Raw genomic sequence first — 22989 nt, 5'->3', positions numbered from 1 at the left:
CGCTGGTTGGGCCTCACCCGTCTCAGCTCTCCTCGCAGCCTGCCAGCTCTGTGTTGACACAGGTGATCGGGAAGCACTGCCCGATCGCCGAGGCGTTGTGGTTCTCTCTCTGGTCGTTCCGCTACCTCCGCCGGAAGTGACGTCATCACCGGAACCGGATACTCCGCCATCTTGCGATGGATCCCCAAGCGGGATCTCTTCCTCCACAACGACATCCGCCGCCGGAAGTGATGGTTCTGCTCTCCGCTCCGCTCGGGCCTGGGCTAGGCCTTCCTCCGCCGTTGCCACCACCGGCGCCTGGGGAGTGTAAGGATGTATCTCACCGCTCCGTCGGCTCGGGATGGAATCCTCTCCTCCTTCCGCACTGCACTGTAAGTCACCACGGCCGTGGGACTCCGCCTCTCGGGTTGGTTCTGCACCGGCGACACGAGACTCCGCTCCGCCGCGACACAGGTAAGTGCCGGTTCTTTTCCAGCACCGCTGAAGTGGCCCGCCGGTAGGCGCATCACCACCGTCGTTAGGATCGCTTGTTCCTCTTTCAAGGAGCCGAACTCCGACTCGGGGAGTGGCACTGCCGCAGGGGACCGACGGTGAGGTTCCGGGTTCTCACCGCGGTTGTAGACCCCTTTCTCTTCAGGCTCCGTTCTGCTCGTTAGGAGCGATCCCCATTCTCCGGGATCAACTGGTTCGGTGCAGGCCGCACGCGGGGCTTCAGCCGTCAGCATGGCTGTGTCCGCCCCCTGCCTTGACTACCAGGGAGCATCCTGGCAATGAGTAGGGATATACCCCAATGTCCATCTCGCTCTTTGTTGTGCTGGTTACGGGAGACACTTTGCACAGTGGTCTCTCCTGTTCCACAGATAACGGGGCAGGTGATTCCTTATCTCCAGCTTCACTGGTGTGGTCCGCCGGCTGGGGCATCACCACAGCTGGGTGTTGGTCATGGGAGGCACTAAGTAACTTCTCCCTGAAGACAGCCTGAACTTCAGCCGTACTCATATTGATATAGAGTCCCGGCTCCTCCTCCTGGTGAACAGAAATGGCTGATGACTGCTCAAAACTCTCGCTCCCCCTGGTGGAATTTAATGGAGGGGCGGCACACTCTTTCACGTTATGGCCCCTAATTGGCTCTAAGTCCGTCACAGTCTCTGAGGGCGCGGCTACAGCTTTCGCGCCATACCTCCCCGCAGGGTGTGGTTTTCTCTTTGGCGCCAATCCCGGCCAACTTTCTGCAATTTTAGCATTTGCAGAATTTTCTGCAACTGGCCCACGCGGTCTCCCAGGGAAGCGGGAACCGCCATTTTGGGTCGCTCTGCTATCCATATTAGCAGCAGCTGTAACTTCGTGTTTCCCTATCTTCTCCACTAGCCACTTCCAGGAAAGGGGGTCACCCCGCATCCAAGAGCACCTCATCATGACCACAACAGGATGGTCAGGCATCGCTCCTCTCAGAAATTGATCACAACAGTACATATCCACTTCGGTGGCCGTGATACGATCCCTTCTCCGCATCTCCCACAAGAATGCACCAATCCGCAGGAGGAACTCAGATAGCTCCTCTCCGTCTTTCTGACGAAGACTGTAGTACCGCCTCATCAATTGTTCCATGTCCTCTTTACCCGCACACACACCATGTGCGCTCTCTCTATTAGCCTCCGTCCGCCATTTTGGACTATCCGCACCGCGCGGATCCTCCATTCTTGCGGTCGCCATTTTCTCGCTGCTGTTACTGTACATGGGGCTCCGTTCTGCGGGGCAGCCACCACACCAGTACAATAAAGATTAGCTTCAGATGCACCACCACATGTGTACCTGATCTAGGCTGGACTCATGTTGCACTACCTCAGGCTAGGCTCACTCTCTCAGTGTCTGCTGTGACTCCTTCCTCCCAGTCTGTGCTCCCTATGGTAAGTGTCTGGAATGGGCTAGGTACTCTGGCTTCTGCCATGCAGTACTTGGGGCGTCTACCTGTCTTGGTCAGCCTAGCGCAGACCCTCTCCAGGACTCCTGACCAAGTTAACAGGCTATCCCTTCTGGCATCCTACCAACTAGCACTGCCTCAAGGTGACTCGGTCAGCTATAACCCGGCTCCAGACCCCTCACTCCCTTCAGGCCCCTAGGTTGTCCCTGCGAACTGACAATATCCCGTCAGCCCCCTGACCACCCCTAGGTCCGTCCCTACGCAGCACAAAGTGGCAGCAGACACTCTCCCTGTTTCCCAGTGTGCCTAGCTAGAGCCTGTCCTGATGACAGATCTGATCTCAGCAGCTCGCCTCCAAATGTAACGGTATTTCTGGCCCGGCCTGACCCACCCAATCTCACATTGGCCCCTGTGGTCTAACCGGACCCCATTACAGTGTAGATATGCCTGATGGTGCACCTGTTGGCTACAGGACTCCTGAGTCTCCCGCATGATGGTGTGTGGGGAGGACCCGTCAGACAGGCAGCTGAGGTAGTGTGCTGAGTCTCACCTAGTTCTAGTGCAGCGCCTCCACCTCACCAGGGTCCCTGCGTCCGCATGGGGATGATCCTGACGAGGAACTCCTCGGTGGTGCAACCTCCTGTATAATCATGGGACTCTCACACACAGGGGTTTCTCTGATCAGCTCCATCTTTATTGTCACGGTGGGCATAGCTGCCCTCCACAATGGGGTGTATTTAGCCGACCATCTCGCCCGTGCTCCCCTTTGATAGGTATGTCACCTAGATGAGGGATTCACTATTCCCGCAGGAATCACTGCCCTGTGCCAGGTCCCTGGACACAGTCTCCCATGGAGTTTGTCTCTGTCTGCTTTGTGCTGCTAGACTCACAGCTCTGCATTCAGACTACTGCAACAGTGTTGCAGACCTCCATCTGCCTCTTACTGAACACAGCAGCACAGCAACAGGAACTCAACTAACTCTTAGACACAGTGCTGTGCCTTATGTAACTTCTGAGGCTGACACACCTCTGACATCACTAACCATGGAGTCAGAGCATGTGACCAGTCCCATCCATACACAGGGCACCCCACCAGGGTGTGAGGGAAAACCTCCATGATTACTGCTGGCATGCCCACACTTACCAGGCCTTACTGTCAGCAGGAGAGATGACTGTAGCCATTTTACATGACCGCTACATTCTCCCCCTGGTGAATCCCACCGTCCTCGCTGGGACCTAAATTTGTATACCTCTTTCCAGGAAGCACTGTAAAATGGATCACACATAATTAGTCACAACATTACAGTACATCTCTTCATCATAACATAACAGATACATCCTAACATAGATGTATAACAACCAGGGTTACTCCCTTATGGAGTATCCATTAGTGGTACTACCATACCCTCTTACGGTGGCTTGCGCACAGCATGGCCCACTGGGCTTAGAGCAGCAATGCTGTAACCCTCTGGGTGACACTTCTCATGTAACCCGCCAGGATCCCAATCTTCTTCCCCTGATCCTTCCTCCTCATCAGTGCCATATCCCCTATCCTCACCAGTGGAACCCATTTTAAACTCAATTTCTCCTTCCATGAGGGGTTCAGGGACATACAGGTACTCCAACCTGTGGGGCGCTTTGTACTTAGCTATAATAGCCCTCTCGGCCCGGCTGCTCCTAGTCAGCTCTGCGTTCCCTGCCCTCCCTGGCAACACCCATGACAGGGGCTCGTCTGTGTCCACGGGGTCAGATAATATCCCAGGCCCCCGCTCTAGTGAGTCCCCCTCCTCTGTATTCCCCCAGGAGCATACCCCGGAAGTCCCTGCAGAACGGGGCCTGGACCACCTCTCGTGTTTCGGGGCCTCACCAGAAGGTATATCCTCCTCTTCCGGCACCCACCGGGACTTAGATACCTGTCCCAATTGTCCTCCTTCCCTTGAGCCCTCCCCGGAATCAAAACTGCTCAGTCTTTCCCCAGTCCGGTTCTCACCAACCCCCAAAGATCCTTCCGACACCCCCAAACTGGATGATGATCCCCGGGTACAGGTGACTGGGACAGGGGCATTAGCTAGGGCGTGGGGTTGGGCATAGGGACAGGGAATGGGCACCCGCGGGGTTCCGACCCGCTCTCTGCCTTCGGATAGTCCCGTATCATTGTGCGGACGTGCCGCTGGTTGGGCCTCACCCGTCTCAGCTCTCCTCGCAGCCTGCCAGCTCTGTGTTGACACAGGTGATCGGGAAGCACTGCCCGATCGCCGAGGCGTTGTGGTTCTCTCTCTGGTCGTTCCGCTACCTCCGCCGGAAGTGACGTCATCACCGGAACCGGATACTCCGCCATCTTGCGATGGATCCCCAAGCGGGATCTCTTCCTCCACAACGACATCCGCCGCCGGAAGTGATGGTTCTGCTCTCCGCTCCGCTCGGGCCTGGGCTAGGCCTTCCTCCGCCGTTGCCACCACCGGCGCCTGGGGAGGGTAAGGATGTATCTCACCGCTCCGTCGGCTCGGGATGGAATCCTCTCCTCCTTCCGCACTGTAAGTCACCACGGCCGTGGGACTCCGCCTCTCAGGTTGGTTCTGCACCGGCGACACGAGACTCCGCTCCGCCGCGACACAGGTAAGTGCCGGTTCTTTTCCAGCACCGCTGAAGTGGTCCGCCGGTAGGCGCATCACCACCGTCGTTAGGATCGCTTGTTCCTCTTTCAAGGAGCCGAACTCCGACTCGGGGAGTGGCACTGCCGCAGGGGACCGACGGTGAGGTTCCGGGTTCTCACCGCGGTTGTAGACCCCTTTCTCTTCAGGCTCCGTTCTGCTCGTTAGGAGCGATCCCCATTCTCCGGGATCAACTGGTTCGGTGCAGGCCGCACGCGGGGCTTCAGCCGTCAGCATGGCTGTGTCCGCCCCCGCCTTGACTACCAGGGAGCATCCTGGCAATGAGTAGGGATATACCCCAATGTCCATCTCGCTCTTTGTTGTGCTGGTTACGGGAGACACTTTGCACAGTGGTCTCTCCTGTTCCACAGATAACGGGGCAGGTGATTCCTTATCTCCAGCTTCACTGGTGTGGTCCGCCGGCTGGGGCATCACCACAGCTGGGTGTTGGTCATGGGAGGCACTAAGTAACTTCTCCCTGAAGACAGCCTGAACTTCAGCCGTACTCATATTGATATAGAGTCCCGGCTCCTCCTCCTGGTGAACAGAAATGGCTGATGACTGCTCAAAACTCTCGCTCCCCCTGGTGGAATTTAAAGGAGGGGCGGCACACTCTTTCACGTTATGGCCCCTAATTGGCTCTAAGTCCGTCACAGTCTCTGAGGGCGCGGCTACAGCTTTCGCGCCATACCTCCCCGCAGGGTGTGGTTTTCTCTTTGGCGCCAATCCCGGCCAACTTTCTGCAATTTTAGCATTTGCAGAATTTTCTGCAACTGGCCCACGCGGTCTCCCAGGGAAGCGGGAACCGCCATTTTGGGTCGCTCTGCTATCCATATTAGCAGCAGCTGTAACTTCGTGTTTCCCTATCTTCTCCACTAGCCACTTCCAGGAAAGGGGGTCACCCCGCATCCAAGAGCACCTCATCATGACCACAACAGGATGGTCAGGCATCGCTCCTCTCAGAAATTGATCACAACAGTACATATCCACTTCGGTGGCCGTGATACGATCCCTTCTCCGCATCTCCCACAAGACTGCACCAATCCGCAGGAGGAACTCAGATAGCTCCTCTCCGTCTTTCTGACGAAGACTGTAGTACCGCCTCATCAATTGTTCCATGTCCTCTTTACCCGCACACACACCATGTGCGCTCTCTCTATTAGCCTCCGTCCGCCATTTTGGACTATCCGCACCGCGCGGATCCTCCATTCTTGCGGTCGCCATTTTCTCGCTGCTGTTACTGTACATGGGGCTCCGTTCTGCGGGGCAGCCACCACACCAGTACAATAAAGATTAGCTTCAGATGCACCACCACATGTGTACCTGATCTAGGCTGGACTCATGTTGCACTACCTCAGGCTAGGCTCACTCTCTCAGTGTCTGCTGTGACTCCTTCCTCCCAGTCTGTGCTCCCTATGGTAAGTGTCTGGAATGGGCTAGGTACTCTGGCTTCTGCCATGCAGTACTTGGGGCGTCTACCTGTCTTGGTCAGCCTAGCGCAGACCCTCTCCAGGACTCCTGACCAAGTTAACAGGCTATCCCTTCTGGCATCCTACCAACTAGCACTGCCTCAAGGTGACTCGGTCAGCTATAACCCGACTCCAGACCCCTCACTCCCTTCAGGCCCCTAGGTTGTCCCTGCGAACTGACAATATCCCGTCAGCCCCCTGACCACCCCTAGGTCCGTCCCTACGCAGCACAAAGTGGCAGCAGACACTCTCCCTGTTTCCCAGTGTGCCTAGCTAGAGCCTGTCCTGATGACAGATCTGATCTCAGCAGCTCGCCTCCAAATGTAACGGTATTTCTGGCCCGGCCTGACCCACCCAATCTCACATTGGCCCCTGTGGTCTAACCGGACCCCATTACAGTGTAGATATGCCTGATGGTGCACCTGTTGGCTACAGGACTCCTGAGTCTCCCACATGATGGTGTGTGGGGAGGACCCGTCAGACAGGCAGCTGAGGTAGTGTGCTGAGTCTCACCTAGTTCTAGTGCAGCGCCTCCACCTCACCAGGGTCCCTGCGTCCGCATGGGGATGATCCTGACGAGGAACTCCTCGGTGGTGCAACCTCCTGTATAATCATGGGACTCTCACACACAGGGGTTTCTCTGATCAGCTCCATCTTTATTGTCACGGTGGGCATAGCTGCCCTCCACAATGGGGTGTATTTAGCCGACCATCTCGCCCGTGCTCCCCTTTGATAGGTATGTCACCTAGATGAGGGATTCACTATTCCCGCAGGAATCACTGCCCTGTGCCAGGTCCCTGGACACAGTCTCCCATGGAGTTTGTCTCTGTCTGCTTTGTGCTGCCAGACTCACAGCTCTGCATTCAGACTACTGCAACAGTGTTGCAGACCTCCATCTGCCTCTTACTGAACACAGCAGCACAGCAACAGGAACTCAACTAACTCTTAGACACAGTGCTGTGCCTTATGTAACTTCTGAGGCTGACACACCTCTGACATCACTAACCATGGAGTCAGAGCATGTGACCAGTCCCATCCATACACAGGGCACCCCACCAGGGTGTGAGGGAAAACCTCCATGATTACTGCTGGCATGCCCACACTTACCAGGCCTTACTGTCAGCAGGAGAGATGACTGTAGCCATTTTACATGACCGCTACATAAACTTACTTACACACGCATATATATCTGTAGTTTGTACTACTGCATCTATTAATAGACCAACGTGACAGTGCTTCATGAAACTATAATGTACAAAACCTTACAGATTTATTCTTCAAGTATTGTGGAGAGCACTTGAAGATGTAAAATCTGATGTATATATGTAATTAACACAGTAGCCAGTGTAATATTTTGGTTTCTGCCTGGTTTTCTTAAGAATACATAACTGTGTTTTCTGAGTCCAATTATCTTTTTTTTTAACTCAAATTTTATTGACAGATTACATGTTTGACAGACATTTCAAAGTTTTTTATCAACCGCATAATCATAACATTATCAATCGCCCATGCATCTTTGTTCCCAATTATCTTTTAACCATCAATAAGTATGCTAGAAGTTAAAGCATACTGTACCTCTTATTGAGCTAATTTTGCTGGGATGAGAGATGGTGCCAAGTAACCTACGTATATGCTGCACTATTTTTAGTGCTGCCCAGTATGTAAAAAATGATAAATTAACAACAAAAATAGACATTACACAAAATGTTCCAGAGTTACTCAAACTTGTGGGTGCGACAAAAGAGTGTGAGTTTAGCATTGCATTGAAGAGATTGTTTTGGAGTTAAATGCACTGAAGAGTCTTACTGAATCAACTAACTTGGTAGGTTCTCTGCCAGATAGAAGTGAACTGATTTCATCCCTGCCAACCTTATTCTTTCTGTTGAATTGAAGTAATAGATGTGGCCAACTTGCTGACAGATTGCACTGTGCTTTTCTGTAGCTGTTAATGGCCATCTGTGGCCTTTAAAGGAATAGGTGGGAAAAGGATCAATTCCAAAATGCCTAAATGACAAAGTGGAAGTGTTGAATGGGTGAAGATATTATACAGACTATACAAAGATATGAAGTCTCTAAGTGACATGTTATATAAGTGGCCCAGCATGCTAAATCGTACTTGCCAACTCCATGTCAGGATTGTGATAGTGATGCAGTCCTGGTTTTGCATTACCATTTGCTGGCCTGTTGGTATAATAGAGCATGTTCTGAGAAAGAACTGGCTTGGATCATGATCTCATTGTTGACCTTGAGTTAGTAACTTGGCGGCCATGCTAACACACGCTCTGCTCTCCCATATGAGGCATGAAGCGCAGAAACCTTTATTTCCTTGTGATCTGTGTTCATGTGTGCCATTCTCCTCCCACGCCTTCCTGTAGATTAAATCAGAACGTAAGCCAGCACTCACAATAAATGACACTGAATCAGAAAGCACATAATATACTACCCTTATGTGCTCATTCCAGACACACACAAAATGTCAGTCATTTTTTATTTTGTTCGTTACTAACTGTATTGATCAGGCAAATCTCACACTTGATTTAAAGCAGACAAATTGATTCAATAATTCAACAAAAATGTACATATATGTAACAGATACTATTTTTTTTTTATGTAATCACCTAATATAGAAAGAGCAAATGTGTTTAAAGATGTGCATGTTAATGAACTCTAGTTTTTGACACAAAATCCAATACTTGGTGACCTCGTAAACACATTTGGCTTCAAGGGTGATCTCCTATCAGACGATACTCAGATATATCTATCCAGTCCTAAACTCACAGCTGTTGGCCAATTCCAAGTTTCAGGTTCCATCTCAAACTTATGATGGCTAAAACTGAGCTTCTCATATTTCCTCCTAAACCTGTTCCAATATCCCCTTTCTTTGTCACTCCTCCTAGTCCTTCTCCATTTTTTGGCTGAAACGTGATGCTTCTTCCTCCATAACATTGCTAAAACCCTCCGCTTTCTGTCGCCCCACTTTTCAACATGCATAAAATGTTTGTTCACGCATTAACGCATATCTTCTCATATATTTTATAGCACCAGTACTTGTAAACTACAAAATATTATAGTGCCACTATATGAATGCAAAAAATAAATTTGGTTAGTGTAATGAAGCAGGGTTCTCACACCCCCTTCTTACCCCTGCATGGGACTGCTCCTGCTCTCCCTTCCTCTCTCCAGCCCCTCCGCAGCCAGGCTCCCTCCGCAGCCAGGCTCCGTATCAGCCGATGCTGACACGCGGCCGCCATGTTGGCCGGGACGCGCGCGGGACGGTCTTAAACCGCGTGTGCTCCCGGCTATAATTTATTCACTGCACAGGCAGCTCCGTCACTCCCCCAGCACTCGCTCCAGACGTACTCACACCCCCCTGCTTCCCAGCTGATGCCGCTTCAGGATCACAGCGCGCACCTATCAGCTTATGCTCCACGGCACACCTCTGCTCCACCTACCTCTCTGATTGGCTCTCCCACATTTATTACCCGAGTCCTTCCCTGGAATCATTGCTCTGCATAGCTTCAGCTTACCTGGTGTGGATATCCTCATGCTTGATATTGTGCTTCTCAGGTTTTGACCCGGCTTGTCTTACGGCTCCTCTCCTGGCTCTCTACCCCCGGCTTCCCCATCACTACGCTGCTTCTTTCGTTCCTCGATCTCGGCTTGACCTTCGACCTCCCGGAGCTCTCTCTTCCTTGACCCTCGGCTTCGGCACCGACTATAAGCCCTCTACTCCGGATCTAGCAGGTACCACTGATACCCTTACTAAGTCTCCTGGCCTGTCTACGCAAACTACCACACTCCGGACACGCTTCCTCTGCTGCGGGTGCATGTTACTATACGTCCCATCTCAGTAAAGGGACGGGTCTGCTCTGCGGGCAGCACTACAGTGACATTATGCAGAGCCCAACCGGCGCAGATCAGCCCACTTTGGACCAAATCCTTTCGGCCCTGATCCTGCAGAATCAAACCATGTCTAGTCAAATCACTGAATTAACCCGACAAATAACCACTCTCTCTCTCCGGGAACCACCACTGGGTGCTCCTCCTCCATCCCAGCCGGAACCTGCGGGTGCTGCCACTCCGGAGCCCAAGATTCCCGCGCCAAAGCCCTACGATGGAGATCCCCAGGCCTGCCGTGGTTTCCTCAACCAGTGCGAGATCCAGTTTGAGATGGCGCCTGTTGCAGGGTACATGCAACCACACACGGGTTCTCTTGATAAGGCTTATTTATTGAGCCTTTAAAAATACAGCACACAAAAACAAAATAGCTTCTCTTCAGCATACAAAAACAAAACAGCTTCTTTTCAGCATGCAGGAAAACAGACAGTTCATCAAACATGTACTTAGAAGACAGACCTTTGAGCAGTAATCTCACTTCAGCATTTCAGTGGTCCCTCTTGATCAGACAGCCTCATGTGTGTGCAGCCTGGGGGTTTTAAAACACCTTGATTATGCAGCTGGGAGCACTCTAATTGTCAGGAGCTTCCCAGCTGAAAGTTAACCTTGTCACTCCTGCACTGCATACCTACACATACGTCTGCCAGGCATAGAGCTTGTGACGTTCATTCATCCTGTCACAGCGCCCCTTCAGTTCTTCTCGGGTCGTAAGAAGGTAGCTTATGTATACTCTCCTTTAACTGGTAATGCTTTGGCGTGGGCTTCCCCTATGTGGGAGTAACGCCATGAAATAACCCAAGATTATTCTCGCTTCAGACAAGAGTTCCAACAGGTGTCCGACACTCCCTCATGCCAGGACACGGCTTCCTCCTCTCTTCTTCATTTATCACAGGGACGCCGGTCTGTTGCCAGATATGCCCTGGAATTTAGGACCCTAGCAGCGGAGACACGTTGGAACCACGAGGCACTCATCGCCGTCTTCTGGAAGGGCTTGACGGACTCCGTGAAGGGTGAACTTGCCGCTCAACCCAGGCCAGGAGCGTTGGAGGAATTAATTTCTCAAGCCACTCGGGTAGATCAACGCCTCCAGGAACGATGTTTAGAACGTCAACGACCTCGCTTTGTACCTTTTGTCACTCCTTTTCCTAGGACCCCTTCAGTTCCTAAACCGCTCCCATCCTTGTTACCAGCGCTGGAACCACCCGAACCTATGCAACTTGGGGTCCAACAGACTCATTCCGTGATACAGCAACACCGCAGGAACCGAGGGCTCTGTTTCTACTGCGGATCTCCGGAACACCTAATTAGGAATTGCCCCCTCTGTCCAGGAAACAACCACACCCAGTGAGTAGAAAGGGGCTCTCCCTGGGTGCTATATCTCATTGCCCCCTTCCCAAAGAAGGGCTTCCCAAGAAACTTATGATTCCAGTCTCACTCTCTGGGCCTACTTTCCATACTTCCACTTCCGCCTTCGTTGACTCCGGAGCAGGAGGGAACTTTGTGGATCAGGAGTTCTCTGTACGTAACAACATTCCACTCACCAGGAAGAAAGTTGCCATCGGATTGGAGGGAATCGACGGTCGACCCTTGAACCCTGCCTTCATCTCCCTCGAAACGGTTCCCCACACCTTGTCTTCTCTCGACAGTCACACTGAGACCCCTGCCTTGGACGTCATTCATTCTCCCGGGACTCGTTACTCTAGGGCTACCGTGGCTGCAACAGCACAACCCCTGTATTGACTTGAGGTCACGCACGCCTATCCAATGGAGATCAAGATCGAGAGAGTCGAATACACCGGTCATTACCTCTCCTACACTACACGCAGGAGTTACGGCGCCACCTCCCTCGAGATCCGACCTCCCGGAGCCTTACTCCGACTTCCTGGACGTCTTCAGCAAGACACAGTCCGAAGTACTGCTGCCCCACAGGCCTTACGACTGCCCGATCGACCTAATTCCAGGCACTGTACTCCCCAAATCCAAGTCGTATCCTCTCTCTCTCCCCGAGACTGAAGCTATGGATGAATATATACGCGAGAACCTCGAGAAGGAATTTATACGTAATTCTTCCTCACCCGCTTGGGCCGGGTTCTTTTTCGTTAAAAAGAAGGACAATACACTTTGACTACCGAGGTCTCAATCGGATCACGGTCAAGAATCGGTACCCTCTCCCCCTCATCTCTGAACTTTTCGACAGACTTCAGGGAGCCAAGCTTTTCACGAAACTGGACCTTCGAGGGGCATACAATCTAATCCGTATTCAAGAAGGTGACGAATGGAGGACCGCTTTCAATACGCGCAGCGGTCATTATGAGTACCTGGTAATGCCTTTCGACCTCTGTAACGCCCCGGCTGTGTTTCAAGATTTCATAAATGAAATTTTTCGAGATGTACTTAACTCTTTCATGATTGTATACCTGGATGACATCCTCATTTTTTCAAAGAACCTTCAAGATCACATCCAACACAACAGGCTCGTTCTCTCCCGCCTCCGCGCCAATCATTTATACGCCAAGATGGAGAAATGTCTCTTTCATCAAACTTTCATATCCTTCTTAGGATATATCATTTCAGATAAAGGATTCTCCATGGACCCCGAGAAACTTAAAGCTGTCCTCGATTGGCCGCAACCTAATTCTCTCAAGTCCATTCAATGCTTCTTAGATTTTTCCAACTACTATCGGAAGTTTATTCAAAGTTTTTCAATTATTATTGCTCCCATTACAGCCCTCACTAAAAAGGGGTCCGACCCCTCGGCCTGGTCTCCTGAGGCAGTCTCGGACTTCGAGACTTTAAAGAAAGCATTTGTCTCGGCTCCCATTCTTCGCCATCCAGATACCAGCTTACCCTTCGTCTTAGAGGTTGATGCCTCAGATTGTGGAGCAGGGGCGGTACTCTCCAGAGATCTTCTCCTCAAGATAAGTTACACCCCTGTGGGTTTTTCTCGAAAAAATGTTCTTCAGCTGAGAAGAATTATGACGTGGGCAACAGAACCACTGGCCATCAAGATGGCTCTTCAGGAGTGGGGGCACCTGCTGGAGGGGTCTAGAGAGCCAATTTCTATACTTACCAACCACAAAAATCTTTTATATATTGAGTCTGCACGTCGCCTGGGGTCCCGCCAAGCCCGCTGGGCACTATTCTTCTCTAGGTTCAAATACACCCTTTCTTATATCCCAGGCACAAAAAATGTGAAAGCCGACGCTCTTTCCAGACAGTTTTCTCCGGAGGAAAAGTCTGAAGAAGTCCCCGGGACCATTCTACTCAGAAGACAAATCATCTCAGCTGCCTCGGTCGACAATCTGGACAAGATCATCGACGCTCAGAAACACATTCCGAGTGGTCTAGAGGTACCGGAGGGAAGGCTCTACGCTACTTCCAGTTTTCACCCCAAGATCTTGGAATGGGGCCATTCCTCCCGTTCTGCAGAACATCCTGGCTTCAAGAGGACCCTTGACCTTATTCAACGCACCTTTTGGTGGCCTAATATGGCAAAGACCATTCAGAAGTTTACCAGCGCTTGCCCCATTTGTGCTCAAAGTAAAGCCCTTCGACAAAAACCATCTTGTTTGCTCATGCCCTTACCTGTATCTGAACGCCGCTGGTCTCATATCTCAATGGACTTTATTGTGGAACTGCCCAGATCCAAGGGCATGAATACCATCTTGGTGGTACTTGATCGCTTCTCCAAGCAGGTACACTTCATCCCCCTCAAGGGTCTACCGTCCTCACCCACCCTGGCTGATATCTTTTCAAAAGAGATCTATCGCATTCACGGTATTCCCAGTTCTATTGTTTCCGACAGGGGTTCCCAGTTTGTCTCCAGGTTCTGGCGAGCCTTTACCAAGAGTCTCGGCATTTCTATGTCTTTTTCTTCAGGCTACCACAGACGAATGGCCAGACTGAGAGAGTCAACCAGACCTTAGAGCAGTACCTGCGCTGTTTTGTGTCCGAGACCCAGGATAACTGGTCTGAATTGCTACCTTGGGCTGAATTCGCCATCAATTCCTCGAAAAAAGAGTCCACTCAAGAATCCCCATTTTTCGTAAATTACGGATTTCATCCCAGTCATCTTCCCATCTCCATTCCTTCCTCAGGAGTTCCGGCTGCCGACGAACGGATTACCGTACTCCAGGACTCTTGGACTAAGATCCAGTCGGTTCTCCGGAAGTCTGCAGAAAGGTTTAAGTTCCAGGCGGATCCACGTCACCGAACATCCCCCAGATATAAGCCCGGGGATAAAGTCTGGCTCTCAGCAAGAAACATCCATCTAAAGACTCCTACTCCCAAATTAGCTCCTAAGTTCCTGGGTCCCTTCACCGTACTGGAGCAAATCAACCCTGTGGCTTTCTGCCTCCAGCTTCCTCCAGCCATGAGGATACCTAATGTTTTCCATACCTCCTTGTTAAAGCCATTTGTGCGAAGTACTCTTTTTCCGGATAAGCTCCGTAGACCCAATCCTGTATCGGTCCAAGGACACGAATAGTACGAGATCCAATCCAAAGTTGACTCCCGCCTCTCCAGGGGGAAAGTCCAGGTTCTTGTACATTGGAAGGGCTACGGCCCTGAAGAGCGCACTTGGCTTCCTCGTGGACACATTCACGCTCCGGTTCTTCTTTCCGCAATAAGTTCCCACTGAAATCTTGGAAGGATCGCCCTGGGGCGAACCTCAAGGGGGGGGGGGAGAGGAGGGAAGGAACTGTAAGGAAGAAGGGTTCTCACACCCCCTCCTTACCCCTGCCTGGGACTGCTCCTGCTCTCCCTTCCTCTCCCCAGAGGTATTCCCTCTGCAGCCAGGCTCCGTGTCAGCCGACGCTGACACACGTGGCCGCCATGTTGGCCGGGACGCGTGCGGGACGGTCTTACACCGCGCACGCTCCCGGCTATAATTTATTCACTGCACAGGCAGCTCCGTCACGCCCCCAGCACTCACTCCAGCCGTACTCACACCCCCCTGCTTCCCACCTATCAGCTTATGCTCCACAGCACACCTCTGCTCCACCTACCTCTCTGATTGGCTCTCCCACCCTTATTACCCCAGTCCTTCCCTGGAATCATTGCTCTGCATAGCTTCTGCTTACCTGGTGTGGATATCCTCTTGCTTGTTATTGTGCTTCTTAGGTTTTGACCCGGCTTGGCTTACGGCTCCTCTCCTGGCTCTCGACCCCCGGCTTCCCCATCACTACGCTGCTTCTTTCGTCCCTCGATCTCGGCTTGACCTTCGACCTCCCGGACCTCTCTCTTCCTCGACCCGCGGCTTTGGAACCGACTACGAGCCCTCTACTCCGGATCTGGCAGGTACCACTGATACCCTTACTAAGTCTCCTGGCCTGTCTACGCAAACTACCACACTCCGGACACGCTTCCTCTGCTGCGGGTGCGTGTTACTATACGTCCCACCTCAGTAAAGGGACGGGTCTGGTCACTACCGTGATATTTAGAAACAGCACCAGATTTATCATGTGATTATATATATGTATATATATATATGTGTGTATATATATATATATATATATATATATATATTTGTATATATATATATATATATATATGTATATATGTATAGCAAATAAAAAGATCACTTGTGAGCACATTCACATGTCTTAGACAGGTTTGCAACCCTGCCTTTACACCATTATCACCTAGCATAGAGTGCTTCCACTGCAACAAGGGATTCTGGGAAATGACATGCAAATGAACACAATATGTCATTTCCCAGAATCCCTTGCTGCAGTGGAAGCACTGTATGCTAGGTAAGCAGTGCGCAATCTTTTCTACTCACCTCCCCCCCCCTCTTGCTTCCATCCTTGCTTCCATCTCTGCTCGCGTCCCCCCTCTCTTACCTTCTCTTTAGCTCCCGGCGTCAAATGATGCTGCGGGGTCACGTGACGTCACGTTGCCATGCCAACGTGACGTCACATGACCCCCTGCGGCGTCATTTGATGCCACGCATTGCCGAAGGTAAGTGAAGTTGAAGAGGCTTCACGCGATCCCCCAGCATTAATTTAAATGCCTCGGAGGAAGAGTGTGGGGCCTCTGCAACCGCCCGCGCCCCACCTGAATAATCTTGCGCCCCCCAGTTTGCGCACCACCATCTTAGGTGGCCCCGCAAGTCACCGTGAGGGACTACATGTCCCAGAGTCCTCAGGGGGAGGACCTACCACATGGGCAGTCAGAGCCAATAGGACTCCTAGCAGAGAAAGGAGAAGCAGGATATAATTTGGCGCCAACGCACCAGTCGTGAAGGAGACAGCAAGGGAAGAGGTAGTGTCCAGGGTGCCAGTAGCCCCTAGACTGGGACAGACTTCCCCCACAGACCCCACATAGGCCCTGAGCCACCAGTCTAATTATTGTAGGGAAGGCCCCAGCATAGGGACGCTTCCCATTAGTATATATAGGTACTATCACACCGGTGTCCGGACGGCCACACGGTATCCTGTGGTCTGGGACCAGGCCAGGGCCATTTCGGGAGACACTCCTGATGGCGCTCCCCCATGAGGTGGATCACACATGTAAGGCGAGAGGGGATTTTGCAGACCCCGCATTGTGGGACCACGGATGCATCCCTACTAACCCTGGATCTCCATAATACCCTGGTCGCAGCTTGGAAGATACCACCGTGCACCACCACGTCAGGGAGGGTAGCGCTACCTGCGTACACTTTGGGGTGGACACTGGGTCGTAGGTACCCTCCGTACTGGGGGGGGGACATTGGGTTATCACCTTGTGTTGCTGCATTGCTGTGATATATGAATTGTGTTGTTGTTATATTGCTATAGTGTGTTACAGTAAATACAAGTTACATACCTGTGTGTATTATTCTTTACTGCATTGTATCCTGTGAGGGGTTATCCCACCAACGCTGGGATCCCTCATAGGTCGAGGCGCTGTACCGAGAGGTCAAATAGCTCACCCCATGCTCCCAGTGGCGGGGGCTTAGGCCTCCTGTGAGCAAACAGGTATATCAGCACGCGTAGTTACCTTATTCATAGGGAAAGGGGTCTACATATACATATTATATATATATTTATTATATCAAGAACAGCATAATTGATGCACCATTCATAAGAGCGACATATCTAGGTAGCCAGCAGATGGCGCTCTCGGAGCTCACATGGATGGTGCGCACACCCACTTGAGCACATGCCCAGGGCTACGAAATGGTATCTTCCAGCCTTCCCAACAAGCGCTCTTTTCTTTCACTCAACCCACCACGACAGCTAGAGAACTAGTAAATAAATCTCCACCAACCTGGCATAGCTACCGCTGAGAAACCACACCCCCATACCAAATAATAGAAACCTTATTCTTTACATGCCCCCTAAACCCGATGGTACATTCCAAACCCGGAAGTCCTGAGGAAGAAGTTCTTGGAAAGTGGAGTTTTTGCCCTTTCTTCCGCCCTCAAGTGTGAATGGGTATCGCCTGTTGCGCGCGTGCTCATGAATATGCATATTATATGCTAATGAGACTGGCTGACCGTGGTTTGTGTGTGCGAGAGTGAGCAGGTCTACGGAGTGGCTCGCGGTGCAGTGTCCTCGCGGGGTCAGGAGACGTTTGGTGACCCTCCGCCCTCACTCGTGCTGGGGTCAGCGGACATCGAGTCCTGTCAAGCAAGGAGGGTCGTACCGCTGGCGAAGGGGCCACGTTATTCTAACACGTTTTGCCGAGGCCTGGGGAAGGGAAGCCGGTTGCTGTGTGCAGTGTGAGGCGGCGGCATGGATCCGCCAGCCGGAGGAGGAGGCGGCGGGGGGCCTCCAGGACCCTACAAGAGCACCAAGGAGAAGAAGAAGCTCAAGAACCAGGAAGAAGGAGGCGCAGGAGGGGATGGAAAGTCGAAGAAATTTGTGAGTGTGTCCTGTCCCCTGTTGACAGTTGTGGTTGGTGCATGGCCACTGCTTCCTGATTCTGTTGCTAGTTCACCATAGATGACTGCTGGGGCTGTGAGGGGGGCATTGTCTGTGTAAAATTGTCTGTTATTCAAAGTAAACCCTCAAGCACTCCTGCAATAGAAAATATTAGGCTGTGGTTATAGTGCCGGCGACGCAATCGTCGCGTCAAAACAAATGCATTGTCGGCGGTGCTTATAGTGCGCGGTACGGAGCGACAGCGCTACCAAAAATCTGGTAGTCGCTGTTATTTGATTTTTTTTTTTTCGGTGATGGTCTCTCCTTGCGGCCAACCAGGAGCTTCTTCGTCCCACTGCCTTTCCCCTTGTAGCCAGCGACGTCACCTAAATTTGAAATATAACTATCGCGACGGCGGCGGCGGGTGATGTCATCAGTCGCGTTGCCGGCACTATAAGTGCGGCCTTATATACCATCTATTATAGCATCTTGGAGAACCGACTTTTTGCCCATCAAGTGACCTTCATCAGTTGGACAACCCAGGTCCTCCTTTCCTTTTTGGCACAACTTTTACTTTGGTTAAACGTCTCCTTTTTAGAGTGTAAGCTTCTCAGAGCAGGGACCTTTTATTATGTATATATTTTTACTTATTTTGCACCGTCCATGTACATAGCGCTTCACATCAGTAATACACATGAGGTAATAATATAACACGTAATGGGAATAAGTTCTTCAGACAGAAAAGTACTATTAGAAGAAAAAAAAAAAGGATATTTAAATGGCACCAACATATGCTGCAGGGCAGTGCAATGTGGGAGCCAGGACTGAAAGCAATCAAGAAATACGTGCAATTTAAAACATAATGAAAACAATAGGTGATGAGGTCCCTGATCTGAGAAGCTTACAATCTAAAATGAGACGTTAACTACAGTGAAGTAAAGGAATGAGTACTAGGGTTGCGTAACTGATTGTCACTTGATGGGCAAAAGTTGTTTCTCTAAGATCCTTTAATAAAGGGCATATGATGTTTTCTATTGCTCGGATGATTTGGGATTTACTCTGAGTAATAGACATTTAACCCCTTCAGACGCAGCAAGGCATTGCAAGTCCTTCTGGTGTTGAAGGGGTTATGTTGTTGAAACCACTGCTGACGTTTATAGCAGCTTAGTTAATGTCCCCTATGTAATTAGCTGCTGAAATTTGCCTTGATGTTTTTCCTTGTTGGCGTCTGTTGTAAGGAGCCTGTGACATAAATTAGAAATTCTCTTTTTATCTTTCCCAACTGTTTAATTGATATATGCTTTGTGCTGTACCGCACAAAACTTATGGGGGACAAATATACATAATAGAACAAAATATGTTATGCACAACAGTTAAATGACTGAATGTTATGATCGTGGGGTGGGAAACTAGGGGTGCACGCCCTATGGACCCGGGCACTGCTACTTCCCCAGGTTCCCATCCTGTCACCTCCAAGACAATGTTGCAATTAAACCAATTCAGGCCCCAACCTTGCTCTACCTTCAGAAGTGAACCACGGTTCCCAAACCAAAGGGAGTTTGTGGCACATCTCTCAAGGCTGTGATTCTCTCCATAACTAGGAATTTCTAGTTTTTAATGCCACCATGGGAACTGACTAATGGCATTGTTCGTTTTGACGCATAAGTGCAGTCTCCGACCTTTATTGACACATAGCGAACAATTATCGTTTATGCATAACGTTTTCATACTGCGTGACGTACATTACCTTTTCAAAGAGTGGCAAATAGAGATATGTAAAATGCAGTCACAATATTTTTAATTTATAGTCGGCATTAAGCGATGTAAGAGAATATCAAATTCGCATCTGAGGTGAAATTGTAATGCACATTTAGTCAATGTTTGGTGAATCACTTGCAGAATCTGACTAGGTTGTGAGTTTTATTTATTTATTTATTTTTCCCCTGCTGCTGATAATGAGCAAATTTCTCCTAATTCGTAACTTTGGGTGAAAGTTTCTAAACATCACCAATTAGATTGTAAGCTCTTCAGAGCAGGGACTTCTCTTCTACAATGTTACTTTTATGACTCAAGCACTTATTCCCATGATCTGTTATTTGTAGTTATTTATATGATTGTCATGTGTATTACAACTGTGAATCGCTATATACATACATGCATACATACATCGGTCCAAAATATACCTAAAGACTCTGTGTGCATGAATGCTGTAAGATGCATGTTCCACATTACTTTCATATTGTTAATTTAACCCATTTGCTGCTGGCGACAGCTTGATTGTAAAACTCATTTGTGTAGCGTGATTTAACTCAACCTTTGTAATGTTCCCCCGCCCCTTCCCCTCCCCCCCCATCCAAATGAATGCAGTAAAATATTTTCTAACTCTTATTTTAGTGACAGTTACAAGCAAGAAATGTATTATACCAGATTCCCACGGTTGTTTTGTTTTAAAGAGCCTTCTGTGACTGTTGGCCACTGTGATGCAAAGATGATACTTGGTTCACTGTAGATGTGTGTGTGTGTGTGTGTGTGTGTGTGTGTGTGTGTGTGTGTGTGTATATATGTGTAGATATAGATATGGATGGTTTGGTTGTGCGCTATAGCCATGGTTTCAGAAAGGTTCTGCAGGTGACGATGGACGATGCTCAAGATTTACGCAAAACTTTTTTACTGTTACTGGAAGCTTCAATCTTTTTGAAGTGAAACTTCCTTAGTGGCACCTCATTCGAACTGGGGCAAAAATGGATTGTGGAGACAGAAATGAAACGGATGTGACGTCAGTGCTGGCAGTTGAGGCCGGGCTGTGTTCTGGCTCAGCCCGACCCCAACACTGACATCACACCCGCTCCACAAATCAGATGTGGCGGCGGCGGCGATAGCCGCCGGCGCCGCTCCTAACGGCCGCTGCTCCCCCCACATGGCTGATGACATATGCAGCGGCGGCGATAGCCGCCGGCGCCGCTCCTAACGGCCGCCATTCCCCCCGCACATCCGCTGCCAAGCCGCGCATGCTCAGTAATCAAGGGGACTGGAGGAAAGCCACGCATGCGCAGAAGCGGTTGGCAGCGGCGCCGTTCCCCGCCCGCTGCCACGGCTGTTGACATGTGTTGCCGTTACCCGTCTGCTGCCCGGTACAGCAGAGACCGCCCGACAGGGACAGCCCCCACCCCCCCACCCTTTCCTAACCCGAATGGGACCTCCCTCCCAGCCCACACATGGGCCCGCCTAACTTCCACTACCGCTGCCATGCCGCGCATGCGCAGAAGCGGCTGGCAGCGGCGCCATTCAGCCCTCCAGTGACGCGGGCGTTTGCGGGCCCCCCAGGAAGCGGTGGTACAAAAACCCGGGCGCAACCCGCGCGGACCCCCCCCCCGGACCCCCCACACACTGACGGACCCCCCCGGACCCCCCACACACTGACGGACCCCCCCACACACTGACTGACCCCCCCCGGACCCCCCCACACACTGACAAACCCCCCCAGACCCCCACACACACTGACTGACCCCCCCAGACACCCACACACACTGACTGACCCCCCCAGACCCCCACACACACTGACTGACCCCCCCAGACCCCCACACATACTGACTGACCACCCCAGACCCCCACACACACTGACTGACCCCCCAGAGACCCACACACACTGACTGACCCCCCAGACCCCCACACACACTGACTGACCCCCCCAGACCCCCACACACACTGACTGACCCCCCCAGACCCCCAAACACACTGACTGACCCCCCCAGACCCCCAAACACACTGACTGACCACCCCAGACCCCCACACACACTGACTGACCCCCTTAGACCCCCACACACACTGACTGACCCCCCCAGACCCCCACACATACTGACTGACCACCCCAGACCCCCACACACACTGACTGACCCCCCAGAGACCCACACACACTGACTGAACCCCCCAGACCCCCACACACACTGACTGAACCCCCCAGACCCCCACACACACTGACAGACCCCCACACACACTGCCTGACCCCCCCAGACCCCCACACACACTGCCTGACCCCCCAGACCCCCACACACACTGCCTGACCCCCCAGACCCCCACACACACTGCCTGACCCCCCCAGACCCCCACACACACTGACTGACCCCCCCAGACCCCCACACACTGACCCCCCCAGACCCCCACACACACTCACAGTCACACGCACACTCAGTCACACACACTCAGTCACACGTACACTCAGACGCACACGCACAGTCACACGCACACGCTCAGTCACACGCACACGCTCAGTCACACGCACACTCTCAGTCACACGCACACTCTCAGTCACACGCACACTCTCAGTCACACGCACACTCTCAGTCACACGCACACTCTCAGTCACACGCACACTCTCAGTCACACGCACACTCTCAGTCACACGCACACTCTCAGTCACACGCACACTCTCAGTCACACGCACACTCTCAGTCACACGCACACTGTCACACGCGGAATTCACACTTAGTGCAAATAGCTAATACAGGGGATGTGTGCCGAGCACGCGCATTCTAAGTCAAATTTATTTGCGTTTTGTCATTGAGATTGTATTTTGATTTTTAATTAAAACATCACCAACACCAACACAAATACAATTTCTGTGACAAAAGTCAAAGAAGTTTCACTTACTATGCGCGTGCACAGCACACAGCTTTTTTTTTATTCCATTTATTGAACAAGACTCGACAGACAATTTCAATCATATACCAAGAGATAAAATGGGCATAAAATTATTGGCAGAGAATGTTGTTTGTAACCTTTTGAGTGTTAGATCAGTGGCATGTTCCAGGACTCAACCACGTGATCGCTTGATGTAGGCCCCCACAACGTGAACAGAAGTGGGTGATACACCACATCCGCTCGCGTTCACTGCTTCATTTGAATCGCGAACACGATCTAGAAAACTATAATTCATTGAATGTGTACCCTGTGTATCATAAGTCCCATAGAGAGCCTGCCCTTATGATGTGAAGGGTACGTCTTCTGTGAAGAGTTGTATCATCAACTTATGTCTGTTTCCTGGAATAGTTGCACCAATGCCATCTCTCCTTAATGGTAAAGTATTTCTGATATCGCTTCCTTTCTAGTCGTAATTACACATTCCATATCACCTCTTAAACATGATTAAAGAGAGAAGAGGGCAGTAATCTTTTTCTGGTTTTGGGGGTATATGGACATATTTTCCT

At 51.0% G+C, this 22989-nt stretch overlaps 1 protein-coding gene across 2 annotated transcripts in view; it reads left to right on the top strand.

Annotated features, from left to right (window-relative positions):
- Positions 1 to 17292: 17292 nt before the first annotated feature.
- The window catches only part of DIAPH1 (diaphanous related formin 1), a 121825-nt gene continuing 116128 nt past the window's right edge, over positions 17293 to 22989 (top strand). For both annotated transcript variants that reach the window (XM_075601989.1, XM_075601987.1), the window contains exon 1: positions 17293 to 17785. In XM_075601989.1, coding sequence (XP_075458104.1) covers positions 17657 to 17785 — 129 coding nt within the window. In that variant the 5' untranslated portion in view covers positions 17293 to 17656. The remainder of the gene's footprint in view (positions 17786 to 22989) is intronic.

The sequence above is a fragment of the Ascaphus truei genome, chromosome 5, assembly GCF_040206685.1.
Source record: "Ascaphus truei isolate aAscTru1 chromosome 5, aAscTru1.hap1, whole genome shotgun sequence".
In the NCBI taxonomy this organism is placed as follows: domain Eukaryota; kingdom Metazoa; phylum Chordata; class Amphibia; order Anura; family Ascaphidae; genus Ascaphus; species Ascaphus truei.
This window is presented reverse-complemented; position numbering and strand designations above follow the sequence as displayed.